This window comes from Leptidea sinapis, chromosome Z (assembly GCF_905404315.1).
Source record: "Leptidea sinapis chromosome Z, ilLepSina1.1, whole genome shotgun sequence".
Taxonomy (NCBI): Eukaryota; Metazoa; Arthropoda; class Insecta; order Lepidoptera; family Pieridae; genus Leptidea; species Leptidea sinapis.
In genome coordinates this window covers 2,225,100-2,240,215 of record NC_066312.1, presented here as the reverse complement: position 1 = coordinate 2,240,215, position 15,116 = coordinate 2,225,100, and the positions used below count along the sequence as shown (strand labels likewise).

Below are 15,116 nucleotides of genomic sequence, written 5' to 3'. Positions count from 1 at the left end.
GAAAAGAATTATATCATTCAAAAGAATATATAATTTTTAAAGAGCCAAACTAACGCGACACTTTACCGATATAAACCAGACGGCAGTATATTTATCCGAGATTAGTATGGTCCTAAAACAGCTTAAAAACAACAAGACGCGGTGATGATGGAATTACAGCCAAGCCTCTGAGAGCTGGTGGTACTCCTTTGCTGAAGATACACAAGAAGCTATTTAATTCCGTCATCCGCGAGGGCAAAACGCTACAAGAATAGCACAGAAGTATATTGTTGCTGTTCTAGGGTAATCACAAATCGTCTCCTGCACAATTTTGATGACTTCCGGCCTCCCGAACAAGTCAGATTCCAAAAAGGCTTTAGCATCGTACACTACTTACATATGCTGCCGGTGGAAATAATGAAGACCGAGTAGTATAACCAGCCACTTTGCTTGGGTCTCGAAGCCTATTCGACTGCAGCGGGGAGTCAGAGAAGGGGAATTCATATCGCCGAAGCTGTTCACCGCTGCATTGGAAGATGTCTTTAAGCTACTGGACTGGAACAGGCTTGGCATCAATATCAACGACGAATACATCACTCACCTTCGATTCGCAGTCGATATCGAAAATCATAGCAGAGACCATGGAAGACTTAAGCCATATGATCGATGGCCTGAATATAGCTTCCAAAGACGAAGATCATTTCTAATGCCCATGTCGCACCTACTCCCGCAACAGTCGCGAAATGTTCTCTCGAAATTGTTGTCATGTACGTCTCCCTTTGACAAACAATCCGGTTGGGCAGGTCCAATTTCGGGAAAGAGGGCACTCGTCTAATCCAACTCGGATTAGACAACACTTTATGAAGACTAAGGTTTTTAACCAGTGTGAGTTGCCAGTGACGACTTATTATCGTTCGTTGCCACTTACCATTTGGTAAATAATATTAAAAAAAAAACACATGTCGGACGACAAAATCAGTCAGTTTCTGTCTTTATTGCTTTGACAGTCACTCAATGTAACGCCTTTTAAGTATAACCAATTAAATTTTATGTATGCAAAATGAGGGAATGGCTATTGGTGAAATAGGTAAAAGGCATAAAAGGCATTTATTTTCTCAATATTGATTCCTTTAGAATTCTTTTTGATGTCATTACTTATACTACTAGATACTACTACCGCTTCGGAAACAAATGGCGCTCTGAGAGAGAAGAAGCGGCGCAAGAAACTCTCCCATTCCCACCTTTTTTTTTTTTCAATAAAAATGGCATGTATGTATTACATACATACTTAATCATGCCAGTGCAGATATTTCGAACTTTCTTATTCACCCGTAAATCGGTTATAGACTGAAAACTATACTGAATTAGTTTTTAGGTTTTTCAGACAAAAAAAACAATGTTTGCTTAAGACAATTTAACAGAAGTGAAAACCCCATGAAGGTGAAGCAATTAAAACGAAAGATTCTCACCGAGCGAATCTCCCTTCGTCAACTCGGACCGACTTAACCCGAATAAGCGTGACATCGCCTACCGTGACGGCTTGGTCTCGTTCAATAAAGATGTATTTAGGTACCTACTTCAAAAATCAGTCTAATCGACTACAACCACTCGAGTTTGCTTGACTTCGAGTTGATGAAGTTTTTACTTGTGTCGCGTTATGCACACATTATGCGTACCGTTTTTTTTTCATATTAATTTATATCTGGTGAACAGTTATTATTTAAAGTCGTAATAGGATTTCCATATTAATATTCTAGTGAATGACTTAACTAATAATTTACGATTGAACCTCTTAAAACAAATAACAAGTAACAAACGCGTTCACCAAATAAGCAAAATGCATTTACAAATTACAAAGAGTCTCGTACTGTCGTATCAATTTTCGCAAAAGTCAACCCCTATTTTTATGAGGCTTGCGATACAAGCCATATAAATGACGTTTACCACGAACGAAGCGAGGACGTAAAGTATCGTGTTCACATTATTTCGTAAAAGTAGCTGGGAACACGAATGGTGTATTTAAGTGCGAAGCTGCAAGATAACCCAATTATGAATGTTAACATGTTAAAAAATTATTGCGTACACGTTGACATCTGAATGCAAGAAAAACAAATGCAGCATTATTGAAAATTCATTTTATGTTGTCAGCCGCGATGGTCAGACGTGCCCACAGGAAACGAAACGTTTAATAATAATTCTAAACTGGGGCTTTCACTATCCAAGTATCTTCGGGCCTATTTAACACTATCCGTGCATATTCGACCCATAGACCTACAAGTGGGAGGCTCCTTTGCACATGATGCCGGCTAGATTATGGGTACCACAACGGCGCCTTTCCTGCCGCGAAGCAGTATTGTGTAAACATTACTGTGTTACTGCATTGTAATGGGCAAGTCGTGTCAATTATCATCAGCTGAACGTCCTGCTTGTCTAGTCCCTTGTTCTCATTAAAAAAACATTAATTATTATTATACTAGCGTATGGACAAGCAAAGCGTGCGAGAGAGAAGAACATTTCTAAACGAGGTACTGTGAGGAAGAAAAAATAAGGGAATCTATAGTTACTGTAACCGATTTTATTGACAAGTCGTAAACAGGTAATCGTTTAGTATGAAATCATTACGGCCGTTCCCAATATACTATCTGCAGATAGAGATACATTGTATTTTATGAAAATAAGGGAAGAGATGGTCGATACGTTTATTGAAAAACCCAAAAATTCTGAGCGGCACTACAACTGCGCTCGTCACCTTGAGACATAAGATGTCAAGTCTCATTTGCCCAGTTACTTGACTAGCTACGGCGCCCTTCAAACCGAAACACAGTAATGCTTACACATTACTGCTTCACGGTAGAAATAGGCGCCGTTGTGGTACCCATAATCTAGCCGTAACTTCATCTGTCAGTAATTAGCTATCTGTTATCTGAAGCTGCCCCAATATTCCCGATAAGTGATTCTTATCGCCGATTCATTGTAGATAAGCTGTCTATCTGAGCCCTCCAATTCGTTCCAGCTTACGCAAAGTAACGGAGGGAATTTCGGAAGAAATTAGTCATCTCATAACTTTTTTCATTTCTACTACAAAATATAACAATACAACTTATTTTATATTAATATATGTTAAAATATAATGAAAATATACAGGTGTGATAGAAAGAAATAAAAACATTTATTTCACAAAACACTCACAGGATACACTTAATGTAAAATGATAAAAGTAAAAAACAAACCAAAAAAGAACTTATTTAAATAGTAATTGATTTATTATTGGAGAGTTCCTGTGCAGTGCAGGAAAGGGGCCACCGACTCAGGATTATCTGTGACACGGCCGTGGCTATGAAATAGCACTGATTTTCAGCGGTACCCGTTTAACTCTGGAGATACATTGCGCTCGACATATAATAAATAATTCCTAATAATAATATATACATAAATATCAATACAAAAAAGTCAATAATAAAATATTTAGATGTTTTATAATAAAAAATGTAGTATTAAAAGAAACATACAGCAACAAGCATATATCTATAATACTGAACTACACATATATTTTCACCACCAATGCTCCCAAAGCTGACCGTGTTTTTGTCGCTCCAAGAATAATGACTTACATTTCCAACGAAAATTTTCGACGGTTCGTAACTCACGAAGAAAAATTGGTGAAAGTGGAAGATTTTTCCAGCATTTGGTTGCATTGTAGTGAAAACTTCCTCAAAATGCAGCACTATGGTGTTTTAAGACAGCCATTTCATATTGCGAGGCAACAATAACAATTATTTACTGTAGAGGTAATATGGTGTTTTAAAAGCATAACTTCAAGTGGACTTTGCTGCGGCAACTCATGTTAAGAACTCCGGGATCGTTCAGAAATGAAGTTATATGGGGTCGGGCAGTTATGTTCAGCAGTAGCGTGCACACGCTTATACACGTTGCATTCCTAGAGCGAGCCAGTAATCGATCCTCATACACCACGTCTCCGAAATTCAGTTTCGACAAGATAAGTGAATCGCATAGTCTAAGGCGTAACTGAGTACTAATGTAATTTCTTATACAATAAAGTGTTTCAAGTCGATAGTAACAGTTTGCTATAGTTTTCGTCACATATTTTTCGAATCTCAAACTCTCGTCAAAAATGATGCCTAGATTGCGAGCCTGAGGAACCCGTTCTACATTTTTACTTCATCATGATGACAACACAGCGTCTTTCTATTGGCAGTAATTATTGAAATTTGACATTGGAGTGTCACATTAAATTACCGGATATTTTGTGCATTGTTGACGTATATTGTTTTTGGAGTACATTTACAGCAAGATTACATTGCCATAAATACCGATTTCACATTGAGCTAATAATAATTACTATTGAGAACCTTAATAAAGCTTTAAATTAGTAAATACAGCACTATTTCAAAATTTAATAATAAAACCAAGAAATAGGAATAAGAAGCGCCTTGTCACTCTGAATTAAATATAATGTGGCCACTAAATACATAAAAAGTAAAATTGTATCTCACACAACTTGCACATTGAGTGAAAACACCAACCTATGTTTTGAATCTGTTGAAAAAAATATTATATTTTATTAGAAATACTGTAAAATTATTATTATTAAAATTATTATTAGGTTATTATTAATCTGTCAAGTCGTCTAAATCTATGTAGGCTAGTATATCCGACTTAATTTTTCGTCAGCTTTCAGCAGTTTACCCTTTATGACTATATATTATATCAGTGATTAACTTTAATTCGTTACTACTTTTTATACTTTGCATCTAAATATTAGTTTTTGTTTTATATTAATTGTGTATGGACACAATTGCTACTTAGATGTATTATTAAGTATAAACAGATTCCGAGGTACTCCTTAACTTATATATCTCATACGAGAATTCTCGATCCGTGAGATTCGCATAGTGGAAATCCCACTTTAAGGTAAGTACAGATAGCCATAGGATTCTTTTAAGTCGTCTTCACTAGCTTTGTGTATGGTGAAATGAACAGTACCAACTGTTAATTCACCATTCATGTCCTATGAAATTGTTGATTTAAATGTATAGGGAAAGATTTATTTAGGCATATGCCAAACTCTTTCTATGTTTAAAATTTGATATTATTACTAATTTTAATTCGTTACTACAACATTAACAAAAAAAAACTATAAAACATGCTTTTAAAGAAAACCAAGCATAAATTTTAAAATAATTTTATTAACATAAACTACGAACAGATATGATTAATAAATAAATAAGAGAATCTGTACTAAGGTTCTCGGAATAACTTAAAACGAATTTGGGATTATTTCACAAACCCAACACAGCAAACAATCCAATAATGTAATTATCATTGCAACCATACTGATATCGTATCGTATATATATATATACCATATTTATTTTTAATCTAAGATGGCCGTCGCGCAGATATTGCTTTCCAGGATCTCGTTGAGGCTGATCAATATCAATATTGTCCTATTGACAATGTTGAACTTCAAATGCACCATATATATTATATACATGTATACCTATGTCTTAAGGGCGAAGTATATCCAATTCGAGGCCAATGATACCCGTGAGCTTTTTATATATTTTTACTTATTATTTTTATTGGTTTGGGATTTTAAGTGAATATTCTTTATCGGAATATGAGATAAATTTTATATCAATATCGTCACGATTTTCAGTTACGCGCCATGTTATCTTTTTTTATCAAAGTTCAGTATACTGACATAAAGAATTATGTATTACTTTGGAAGCGATAAAATAAATACTTATTTATATGCACGTCTATAACAATCAAATAGCATTATTTTAATGCTTTTTTTTTCTAAAGCTTTATCTTCCCAGTTTCCGTGAAGTAGTAAGTAGTAGAAAAATGATATGCCATATAGTTTCACTTCTTACTTGTGTACTATGGGTACACACAGATATGTTTTTTTAATTATCTCTAATCTCTAATATATAAAATTCTCGTGTCATGGTGTTAAACTTTGAACTCCTCCGAAACGGCTTGACTGATTCTCATGAAATTTTGAGTGCATATGGGGTAGGTCTGAGAATCGGACAACATCTATCTTTCATCCCCCTAAATGTTAAGGGTGGTCCACACGATTTTGTTCTACAAAATACATACAACTTCAAATTTTTACCTATCTACGATCAACAGTTACTTTTGTATCGCGAATTTAATATCGGCAATACAACGTTTGCTAGGTCAGCTAGTATTTATATATATTTTTTAAGGATCGCCCTAGTCGTTTAACTTGGTCGAAGTGGGCGGTTAAAGTTAGTTATATTTGAATTTAAATAAGGACTGTGATAATATGAGTACTTAGTTGATATATAGATTGTCTGCGGTCATTGATTACACAATCAACTTTACAATGTTGCATAGGTACCAACCTTGCATCCGGTTTACTAGGAGCTCATACATCTAGTGGAGTACGTTTATCTCGGTTTTGCGTGATATATTTTCGTTCGTGTGCCTTCGCGATGTCAACTTCGGGTCATCAATATTGCTAGTAATTTATGCGTAAGTATCTATCTCTACTGTGTGCTGTTAAGTATCTGCACTTATTGAAGTTGAAAGCACACCACCCAATTGCATCATATTTAGATGCAAGAAATTGTAACTAGAATTATTTATAAATTGTTATATTTGACCTACTAGCTGTAAGGCATCAAATACTCATTTGACATTTGAGTTTTTTGTTGTATCGACTTTTTTTTATAAAAATAAATAATATACTCAATATTCTTGAAAAACCCAAAAATTTGGAGTGGCACTACAATTGCGCTCGTCACCTTGAGACATAAGATGTTAAGTCTCATCTGCTCAGTAATTTTACTAGCTACGGCGCCCTTTAGACCGAAACACAGTAATGTTTCCATATTATTGCTTCTCGGCAGATATAGGTGCCGTTGTGGTACCCACAATCTAGCCGGCATCCTGTGCAAAGGAACCACTGGTAAACCGACTTTTGCAATACAGACAGTCGGACGTACGGACTACGGAAACTTATTAATAGAGTTCCCGTTGGTTTCCTTCGAGTACGGAAATATATAGCAATATATATTAGAAGCGCCGAAGATCTACAAACTAATTTTCGTTGCCAAGACTTTTTTTCAACTCAAATATTGCCTAACCAAGTTTGTTCAACACTTTTGATAAAAATCAATTCAATTAACCGAGAAACAATTCCACTTTATTTGAGCTTTTCCTGTGATTTCGTCTGAGTAGACTTCAAACTTATTTGAAACATTGTAGTAGAATTTTTCGACGTTTTTTTTACGTTTTATGTAAGCTTTGAACTGTAACGAGGGAAGCAAGAATTTGATATTTAGTGTTACACCCTGCCTATTACAATGTAATGCCGCTCAGGATTATTGATGTCCCTTTGAGATATAAAGTGTTATGTACAACAAGGCTACACTCTTGTAATATACAATCATCAATAGAAATTTTAATAAATAAAATATCTTGTTAGCCTACGCGTTCGATTCTAACTCCTTCAAACAATTAGTAAGTAATACTCCTTAATGCTGTAAGTAGCTTTGTACATTCGGAGTTTTATCTTTGTTATAAGTACAAACTGGACCTTCAATAGCAGGCTTTAGGTATTACAAGAAAGGATTTTATTGTTGTGTACTGTCGCGTTTCAAGCTTTGTATATTGATATCCTTTGCGTTCGACTTCGTTCGTTTCGAAACTCGACTAAATAGAGACAAAATGTACCGTAATTTAATGATCATCACTTGAGTGCTTTGCCAAATTAGCGATCCTATTCTGATATTTAAAACAAATTACTGCTTTTGATGATATCTTTATCCAATCTATGTGCTGACGTGTTGGTATATTAAGTAAAACAGTACCGGTGGAAGGCTCCTTTGCACAGGATGCCGGCTAGATTTTGGGTACTACAACGGCGCTTATTTCTGCCGAGAAGCAGTAATGTGTAACCGTTATTGTGGTTCGGTCTAAATGGCGCCGTAGCTAGTGAAATTACTGGGCAAATGAGACTTAACATCATTTGTCTCCAGGAGACTAGTGCAATTGTAGTGCCGCGCAGAATTTTTGCGATTTTCAATGATCCTAATCGGCACTACATTGTAATGGGCAGGGCGTATCAATTACTATCAGTTCAACATCCTGCTCGTCTCGTCCCTTAATTTATTACATATTTCAACAAAAAATAAATATAATAGACAGGTCGTCTGTATGTATATAAGTTTAGCTATGTGGAAAATCACTACATAAAGTACTCTCAGATGATTGCAAAACTTGTAACGATTAAATATTCGCTGACAACTCTAAATACTCATTAGGTTGTAATCGAATTGTAATGTATCTCTTCTCCGATTTTCCCAACTTTAAATTTAATGATCCTAAAATCCTTTGTAAGCGCTAATTAATTACCCTGTTCAAATTCGAGCTAGATCCATCACTTGTTGGTATGCGTTAGTTAGATGGTAAGTAATTATATTTATAGTAACGGACCCGACAGACGTTGTCCTGTACACACGTGTTAAATTTGATAAATCGGTCCAGACGTTAGGAAGAGATCACTAATATACGTAGGAGAATTATATGTTGACTGTATTGAGAATCTAAACCAATTTCAAATTCACTGGAACACTCTCAAAAATGTAACAAAGCCAATATTTTGAAAATGCTTGCGTGGAAAACGTAATATTTTAACAGGCGCAAACAGTTTATATGCTTACAATTCTCATTATTGATAACTAATCTGAATAAATGTACCTACACAAAAAAAAGTACAAGGTATAAGAATAACTTTTCTGAAAGTAGTACTTGTTTAACTGCAATGAAAAGTGGTAGTTCAAAATAGCTCTGGAGTGTTAACTATAACCAACAGCAAACATTAGCAACCTACAAATAAGACTTAATGGTATGTGTAATATGATAAAGTAGTGTTCATAGTTCCAAATGCTATATTTTCACCATAAAACTTGTCTAAAAACACCTTGTTTGAGTTTTCTGCTTATCCTTCGCCACGCCCTTATCATTTTGAAACCTTCGAATGTTTCGTGCGCCTAACAATACAATTGGGTGTTAAAGAAAGCACAATTTCAGAGATTACCTTGCACAGCGAGGCTAAGATCTATAGAGTGAACTTAGACTTTTCTCAGACTTACCTAGCGAGTTGATTCGAAGTCCGTATTTATATATATCGCTTTGAGTGCGCGCTAATCTTAAGGCGAAGAGTAAGCTGAAAACACGCAAACATGGTGTTTTTAGACAAGTTTTGTGGTAAAAGTATAGCATTTGGAGCTATGAACACTACTTAATCCTGTTACACATATCCTTAAGTCTTATTTGTAGGCTGCTAATGCTTGCTGTTGGTTAAAGTTAACACTGCCGAGCCTTTTTGAACTACCACATTTCTTTGAAGTTAAACAAGTTTTTTGGCATGACGTGACGCATTTTTTTGGTACTTCTCTCAGAAAAGTTATTCTTATAACTTGTACTTTTTTGTGTTGGTTCATTTATTCAGATTAGTAGTGAATAACGAGGAGGATTGTAAGCATATAAACTGTTTTCCACGCAAGAATTTTTGAAAATATTGGCTTTGTTACATAGATGGCGGGCCGGCAGCCGTGAACTAATATCGCTCAAGGTCGCTGGCATTTAGTGTCGCCTTAAGCTAAGCTTCCACTTAAGTCCACCATAACGACGACATAGAAAAAACTCAGACTTATAGTCTGTAGCCGAACAAAATGAGATCAATAATTACTTGAGTCATCACAACAGCTATATGTTCGACGTTTTAAAAATTCCCGTATGATACAGTCTGCTGTCACCCATCTAAATATGTATTCTGTTTCCATACCAAATAAGTTATTAAGTCTGCATTTCACATAAATCAATCATCGATTTCCACTCATTTCAATATTAATTTGATAAGTTTTGGATACTGACGTCAGCGCTGATCCTCGGTCGAGCACGAAATGCAGCCTAAATTGAAAAGTGTTGAAAGCTATAGGTCCAATTGTAAAGCTATACAATCTAATCACACCACATTAAACTTGACATGAAAATCGGGTTAAGTATTGTAGGAGAGAAAAGTTCAGAAGAATTTATATTAATCTATATAATTTGACTTTGCCTTTGATTTGACTGATCTGCAGAAAGAAACACGTGTTGTAACTTGTGTTGCCTTGTCGAATCGATACGAATTAAGTTCATTAAAACGTATAATATTTCAAGTCAATATTTATTTAGTTAAAAGAATTACGGATTATTTACGGAGTATTTCTACTTTGATTAGATTAAATATAATAAAATCAGTGCTGTTAACCTCTTTCCAAACCGATTTTACACTAATAGTATTAATTCATTACTTATTTAATCTTGTTTATATTCTAGTGCAACTTAATTATAGCACTTCAAACGTTGCAGTAACTTATGATTGGCTGGGTGTATTAGTTATGGAATATTGGTAAATCGGATTTATTCATTAGCCGGAATAACTTTGACAACTGTTACTTATGTTCGCAAAAGTTAGGATATGGCTTTGTCTATCGAACCTTGTATGTGTAAGGTCGTACTTTAATTATTCATAAATAGTAATGTTAAGACGTGGCAAACGAGGCGCAGAGCTACGATCGACGTGCTCGTTGTTCCTTGAAGTCATCATAGATCGGTAGCCCAGTAGACAAATAATAATAACAGAATAAAAGAGATATCCACTTTAAAAGAGATATCTTTGAAATGTGTCATAATCTAACAGCATTCAATTTTTAACTGATCTTTTCTTTTCAGCCGAGTTGGCTTCGCACGAAGGAATTCTGGGACAGGTCATTTGAAGATCGTTATGAAAAAATTAAAAACGACAGTCGACGACCAAGGCTAAAGGTATGTCACATAATTTAATACATAGTGGGATGAGTGCGGGCTTAATTTATTATTGCTGTTCCTTTCTCGCTCACGTCGTGATAATAATAATAATTAACATACTTTCACACGGACTGTTTAGTTCGGAAGTTGGCATGCTGGATAACTATATAATTGATAATAATGCACAAAAACTTAAACACATAAATAAATGCATATTTATGCATTTATTTATGAAAATAAGGGACGAGACGTGCGGGACGTTTAGCTGATGGTATTTGATACGCCCTGCCCATTACAATTCAGGGCCACTTAAGATTATTGAAAAACTCAAGTAGAACCATTAATGAATTTGAATTTGAATGCTTATATGCTATGCAGAAGTAGGGTTCGTTGTGGTACCAAACAGATTTATATAAAAAAATATATTTGAACCAAATGGAATTCGAATTCGGTACCCCAGTTTATTCACAGAAGGACATTAAAACCGTGTAAATCAATGTATCAATTATTAAATCAGGATCTACTATGCTGTAGTCATAATTTATGCGAACAATTTGAGCGAGACTGCAACCACAATAACTGATGAGCACCAAGAAATGCTGGTAAGAGACAGCCGAACCAGTACATGCCCAAGTATGAAACCAGGTTTAGATAGTTCACAAACTTATGTTACAAGTATGCCGTCACTAATTTAGTCGATAATTGAGTTACGTTGCCTGACGAACGCTGCAAGCTGCACATTTACTATACAAGCCAGTATTGCCATCGCAAATATCAGTTAATTGTATTACCTGACCTCACCACAGCGCGAGATTGTAATTGAGATACATAATACTCAATTTGTCACCCAGGAAGCAGGGGAGTATTCAAAATATAGCTGTATGATATTACAAAAATATTAACTAAATTGATTTGTTGCTTTTGTAAACATTGTTTCCGAGTGAAATTTTGTGAGCTTTATTTTTTTAAGTATTATATGTGACTGTATTAATTTGTCACAATTATGATTAGATGTATTAAAAAGGTTATTATTACTGACTAAGATAAACCAACAAGCGTTTAGGTCTGCAAATGAAATAATAACACAGATTGGGAATTGATCGACCGCCAACAGGCTATTAAATAATACATACCTTTTGGAATAAGTTGTAGTTTTTTACTTTCAATAAGTGATTTTATATCCTATTTTGAATAATAATATTTGAATTTGAAGATGTAATATTGTGAATATAAGTTTTGATAAGGATATCATGCCTTGCCTTAACGCATGCCGTTTAAGGTTTTCGTATCCTTACGTTGACCAACAAGAACCCTTATATGTACAACCAAGACTCTGGTGTTCGTTCGAGAGATCTGGCTAAACAGTGTCCAATTCTTAGGGGTTTTCGTAACGGCCTCTTGTTATTTGATATCTTTTATTATCTAGCTCTTGTTATTTTCTAATGATAAAACTATTTGATCATTATAATTATAACCTTAAGCAGTTTAATTTTAATATAATTCACTCAGCAAAGTACTTTAATAATGTCATTTGAGATAAGAGTAGGTCTTTTTAGTCTTATTTCTCTTCGTTCTTATTTCCATGTTCATATTTTTAATTTTTTCGCAAAATGCGGATCTCAAAAGAGATATAATATAACTTTGTTATTATTGAAAATATTTCTCTTATTAATTAATAAAATATAGAATCTATCAGTTGTAGGCATAAAACTGCAAACATGAAATATAAATTTGAATCCGCTCCTGGTTGTTGTAGTTGTGTTCGAGCGTTCCAAGTACTAACTACATTTAACCATAATAATATTATATGTTGAAGCTAGTTATAGCCGAACCTTCGCCCCACGCCATTTAACCTATAATCGAATGTTTCATTCGAGTACCCAGCTCAATTTCAGCTCATGCTGCACACACTACTGAACAGTGTTGAGTGTTGAGTGGCAAATAATCAAAAATTTATACTACAGGTTTATTTCTGTTCTGTGCAGACTTGGGTTTTATAAATGTATATCTATTACTATGTGTGTGTGTGTGCGTGTATGTGTGTGTGTGGTCGCACCAGCACAGCACCACCCTATCTCTATCTATCTTTGTGAGATCCCGGCCCCCAGTCCCCGGCGGCCCCGCTCGTGACGGCCACTGTAGCAGCCACACGCCCGAGGCCATATGCTGGCTGTCTTCATGAAAAAGGAATTCAAGATGAATTCCTTATTCGTGAAGCCAGAACAACGTAAATGGACTTGGATCAGCCCCGACGGTGCCACCAAAAATGAGAGCGACTTCATAATGTCGACCAAAAGACATATAATCAATTATGTCTCTGTGCTCAACTCAGTGAAAACTGGGAGTGATCACCGCATAGTAAGAGGTACATTGAATATCAATCCGAAACTGAAGCGGTCTCGACTGATGAAGTCTACGCTCCGACCCGCACCCTTTCTCCTCAAATTGTAAAACCCCTTCGAATGCCTCAGTGACTGCGTAGACGTGGACGAGTATAATAGCAGCTTCGTGGCAGTTGTTCAAACGGCTGGGTCTAAGTTCTTCAAGGCCAGCCGTTCAAAAAGATCCGGAAAAATCTCAGACTCTACCCTCAAATTGATGGATGTAAGACGCCACTATGACCATTCAGTCCCCAGTATAGGCAGCTAAACAGGCAGATCTCCAAGTCATTGACTCGCGATATACGCTGCTACAATACAGATTCTGTGAAGCGTATTAAAGATCACTAGGACCTCACCCTTAGATATAAGGATCACAATTTATATATTTCATGAAACTACGTATATTAGGTATGCAAAGCACCATAACAATAACTATATTATATATCAAAGCTATCAATATAACATCCCGCTGAACTTTTTTGTATTACCAATAAATGTCGGTTTATTTTTCAGGTTATTGTGGTTCCACATTCTCACAATGATCCCGGCTGGCTCAAGACCTTCGAACAATACTTTGAATGGAAAACGAAGAACATTATAAACAACATAGTCACGAAACTCAATCAGTTCCCCAACATGACATTCATATGGACGGAAATATCGTTCCTGAACGCCTGGTGGGAGCGCTCGCATCCCGTAAAACAAAAGGTACGTATTGTTAAGGTGAGCGCACAATAGGGCACGGCTCGTTACCTTACACAAACTGTCTAGCTCTTCGTATCGATCGATATAACGGAGAGAGAGCACTGACGTGAGTGAATCATCAAACTACGTCAAATACTTGATAAACGAATATTCAAGTAACACTGATAAAGAATTTACTTGTACTTATGTTTTTTCGTCTTAGTAACTTTCCCTTTAAACTAAAGACTTTTGAGTTCGTAACGGGTGATTTAATTATATATTAAATTCGTATTATACCAATTTGGCGGTAGTAATTGAAATAATCGTCGTTATAATGCCAATTTGGTTTTCATGTAGATATAATTTGCCTAAGCCATCAAAAAAAGAAAATATGAGATAGTCCAGTTGTATAGTCATATTTCACAGAGTCTCACGTGCCACCATAACCATGCTGTCATTTGAAGTTCCGACTGTAACAGTTACCAAAAAACTTGTATTTAATTTTGTATTTACTACCTCTCTCGTAGGTGGCGTAGTGTTACGCTTACCGGGCTTTTTTCGCCGCTTCTTAAAATAATCTTTGCGTACGTACTAACTGTTAGCAACCAAGACTAACAAAAGTTTAAAAATAAGGTTAGGGTTGGACTTAGTATCTCTCAGCACGAATTTGTAGGTAAAAAAAGTGAACGCCAATTAGGTAAATATCAAATTGAAGGCATTCCCCCCTCCCCATTTTGTCGAAAGGGGATTATTCCAAACGTTAAATAAAGTAACGTAACAAACGTAAGGTTTTAATACTATTTTTCTTGGTAGCGGTCTCATTACCTTGTAATGAGAGTAGTATCAGGCGAGGGGGCAACCCCTCCTTGCCCTTCCCCCACCACACCACAAAGTTTTAACCAAAATAATTATTTTAGTAACGTGACTAACTAGATTACCTCAACATTTCGCCATATTTGCCTCACCTCGGTTTGTATTTTCTGCGCCTCTAATGTGTCCGTAGCTTTATTTAACTGCAACGGTATACGTGTAACTTTTTAGCACAGTTAAAAACTCGGGAAGTCATAAAACTGTTGGGTTTCCGATAAAGTCATTATGTTGTTAAGGAGTTAAATCGCTTAATTTTTATATCTTACTAGCTGACCCAGCAAACTTTGTATTGTCATCATAGTTAACAACTGTAGTTCATCTACCAACTATAGGTAAATAAAATTAAGTT

At 35.5% G+C, this 15,116-nt stretch overlaps 1 protein-coding gene across 2 annotated transcripts in view; it reads left to right on the top strand.

Moving 5' to 3' along the window:
• LOC126978385 (alpha-mannosidase 2) overlaps positions 1-15,116 on the top strand; it is a 120,491-nt gene that overhangs the window by 99,625 nt on the left and 5,750 nt on the right. For both annotated transcript variants that reach the window (XM_050827147.1, XM_050827146.1), the window contains exons 5-6: positions 10,758-10,850; positions 13,727-13,921. In XM_050827147.1, the coding sequence (XP_050683104.1) occupies positions 10,758-10,850; positions 13,727-13,921 (288 nt within the window). The remainder of the gene's footprint in view (positions 1-10,757; positions 10,851-13,726; positions 13,922-15,116) is intronic.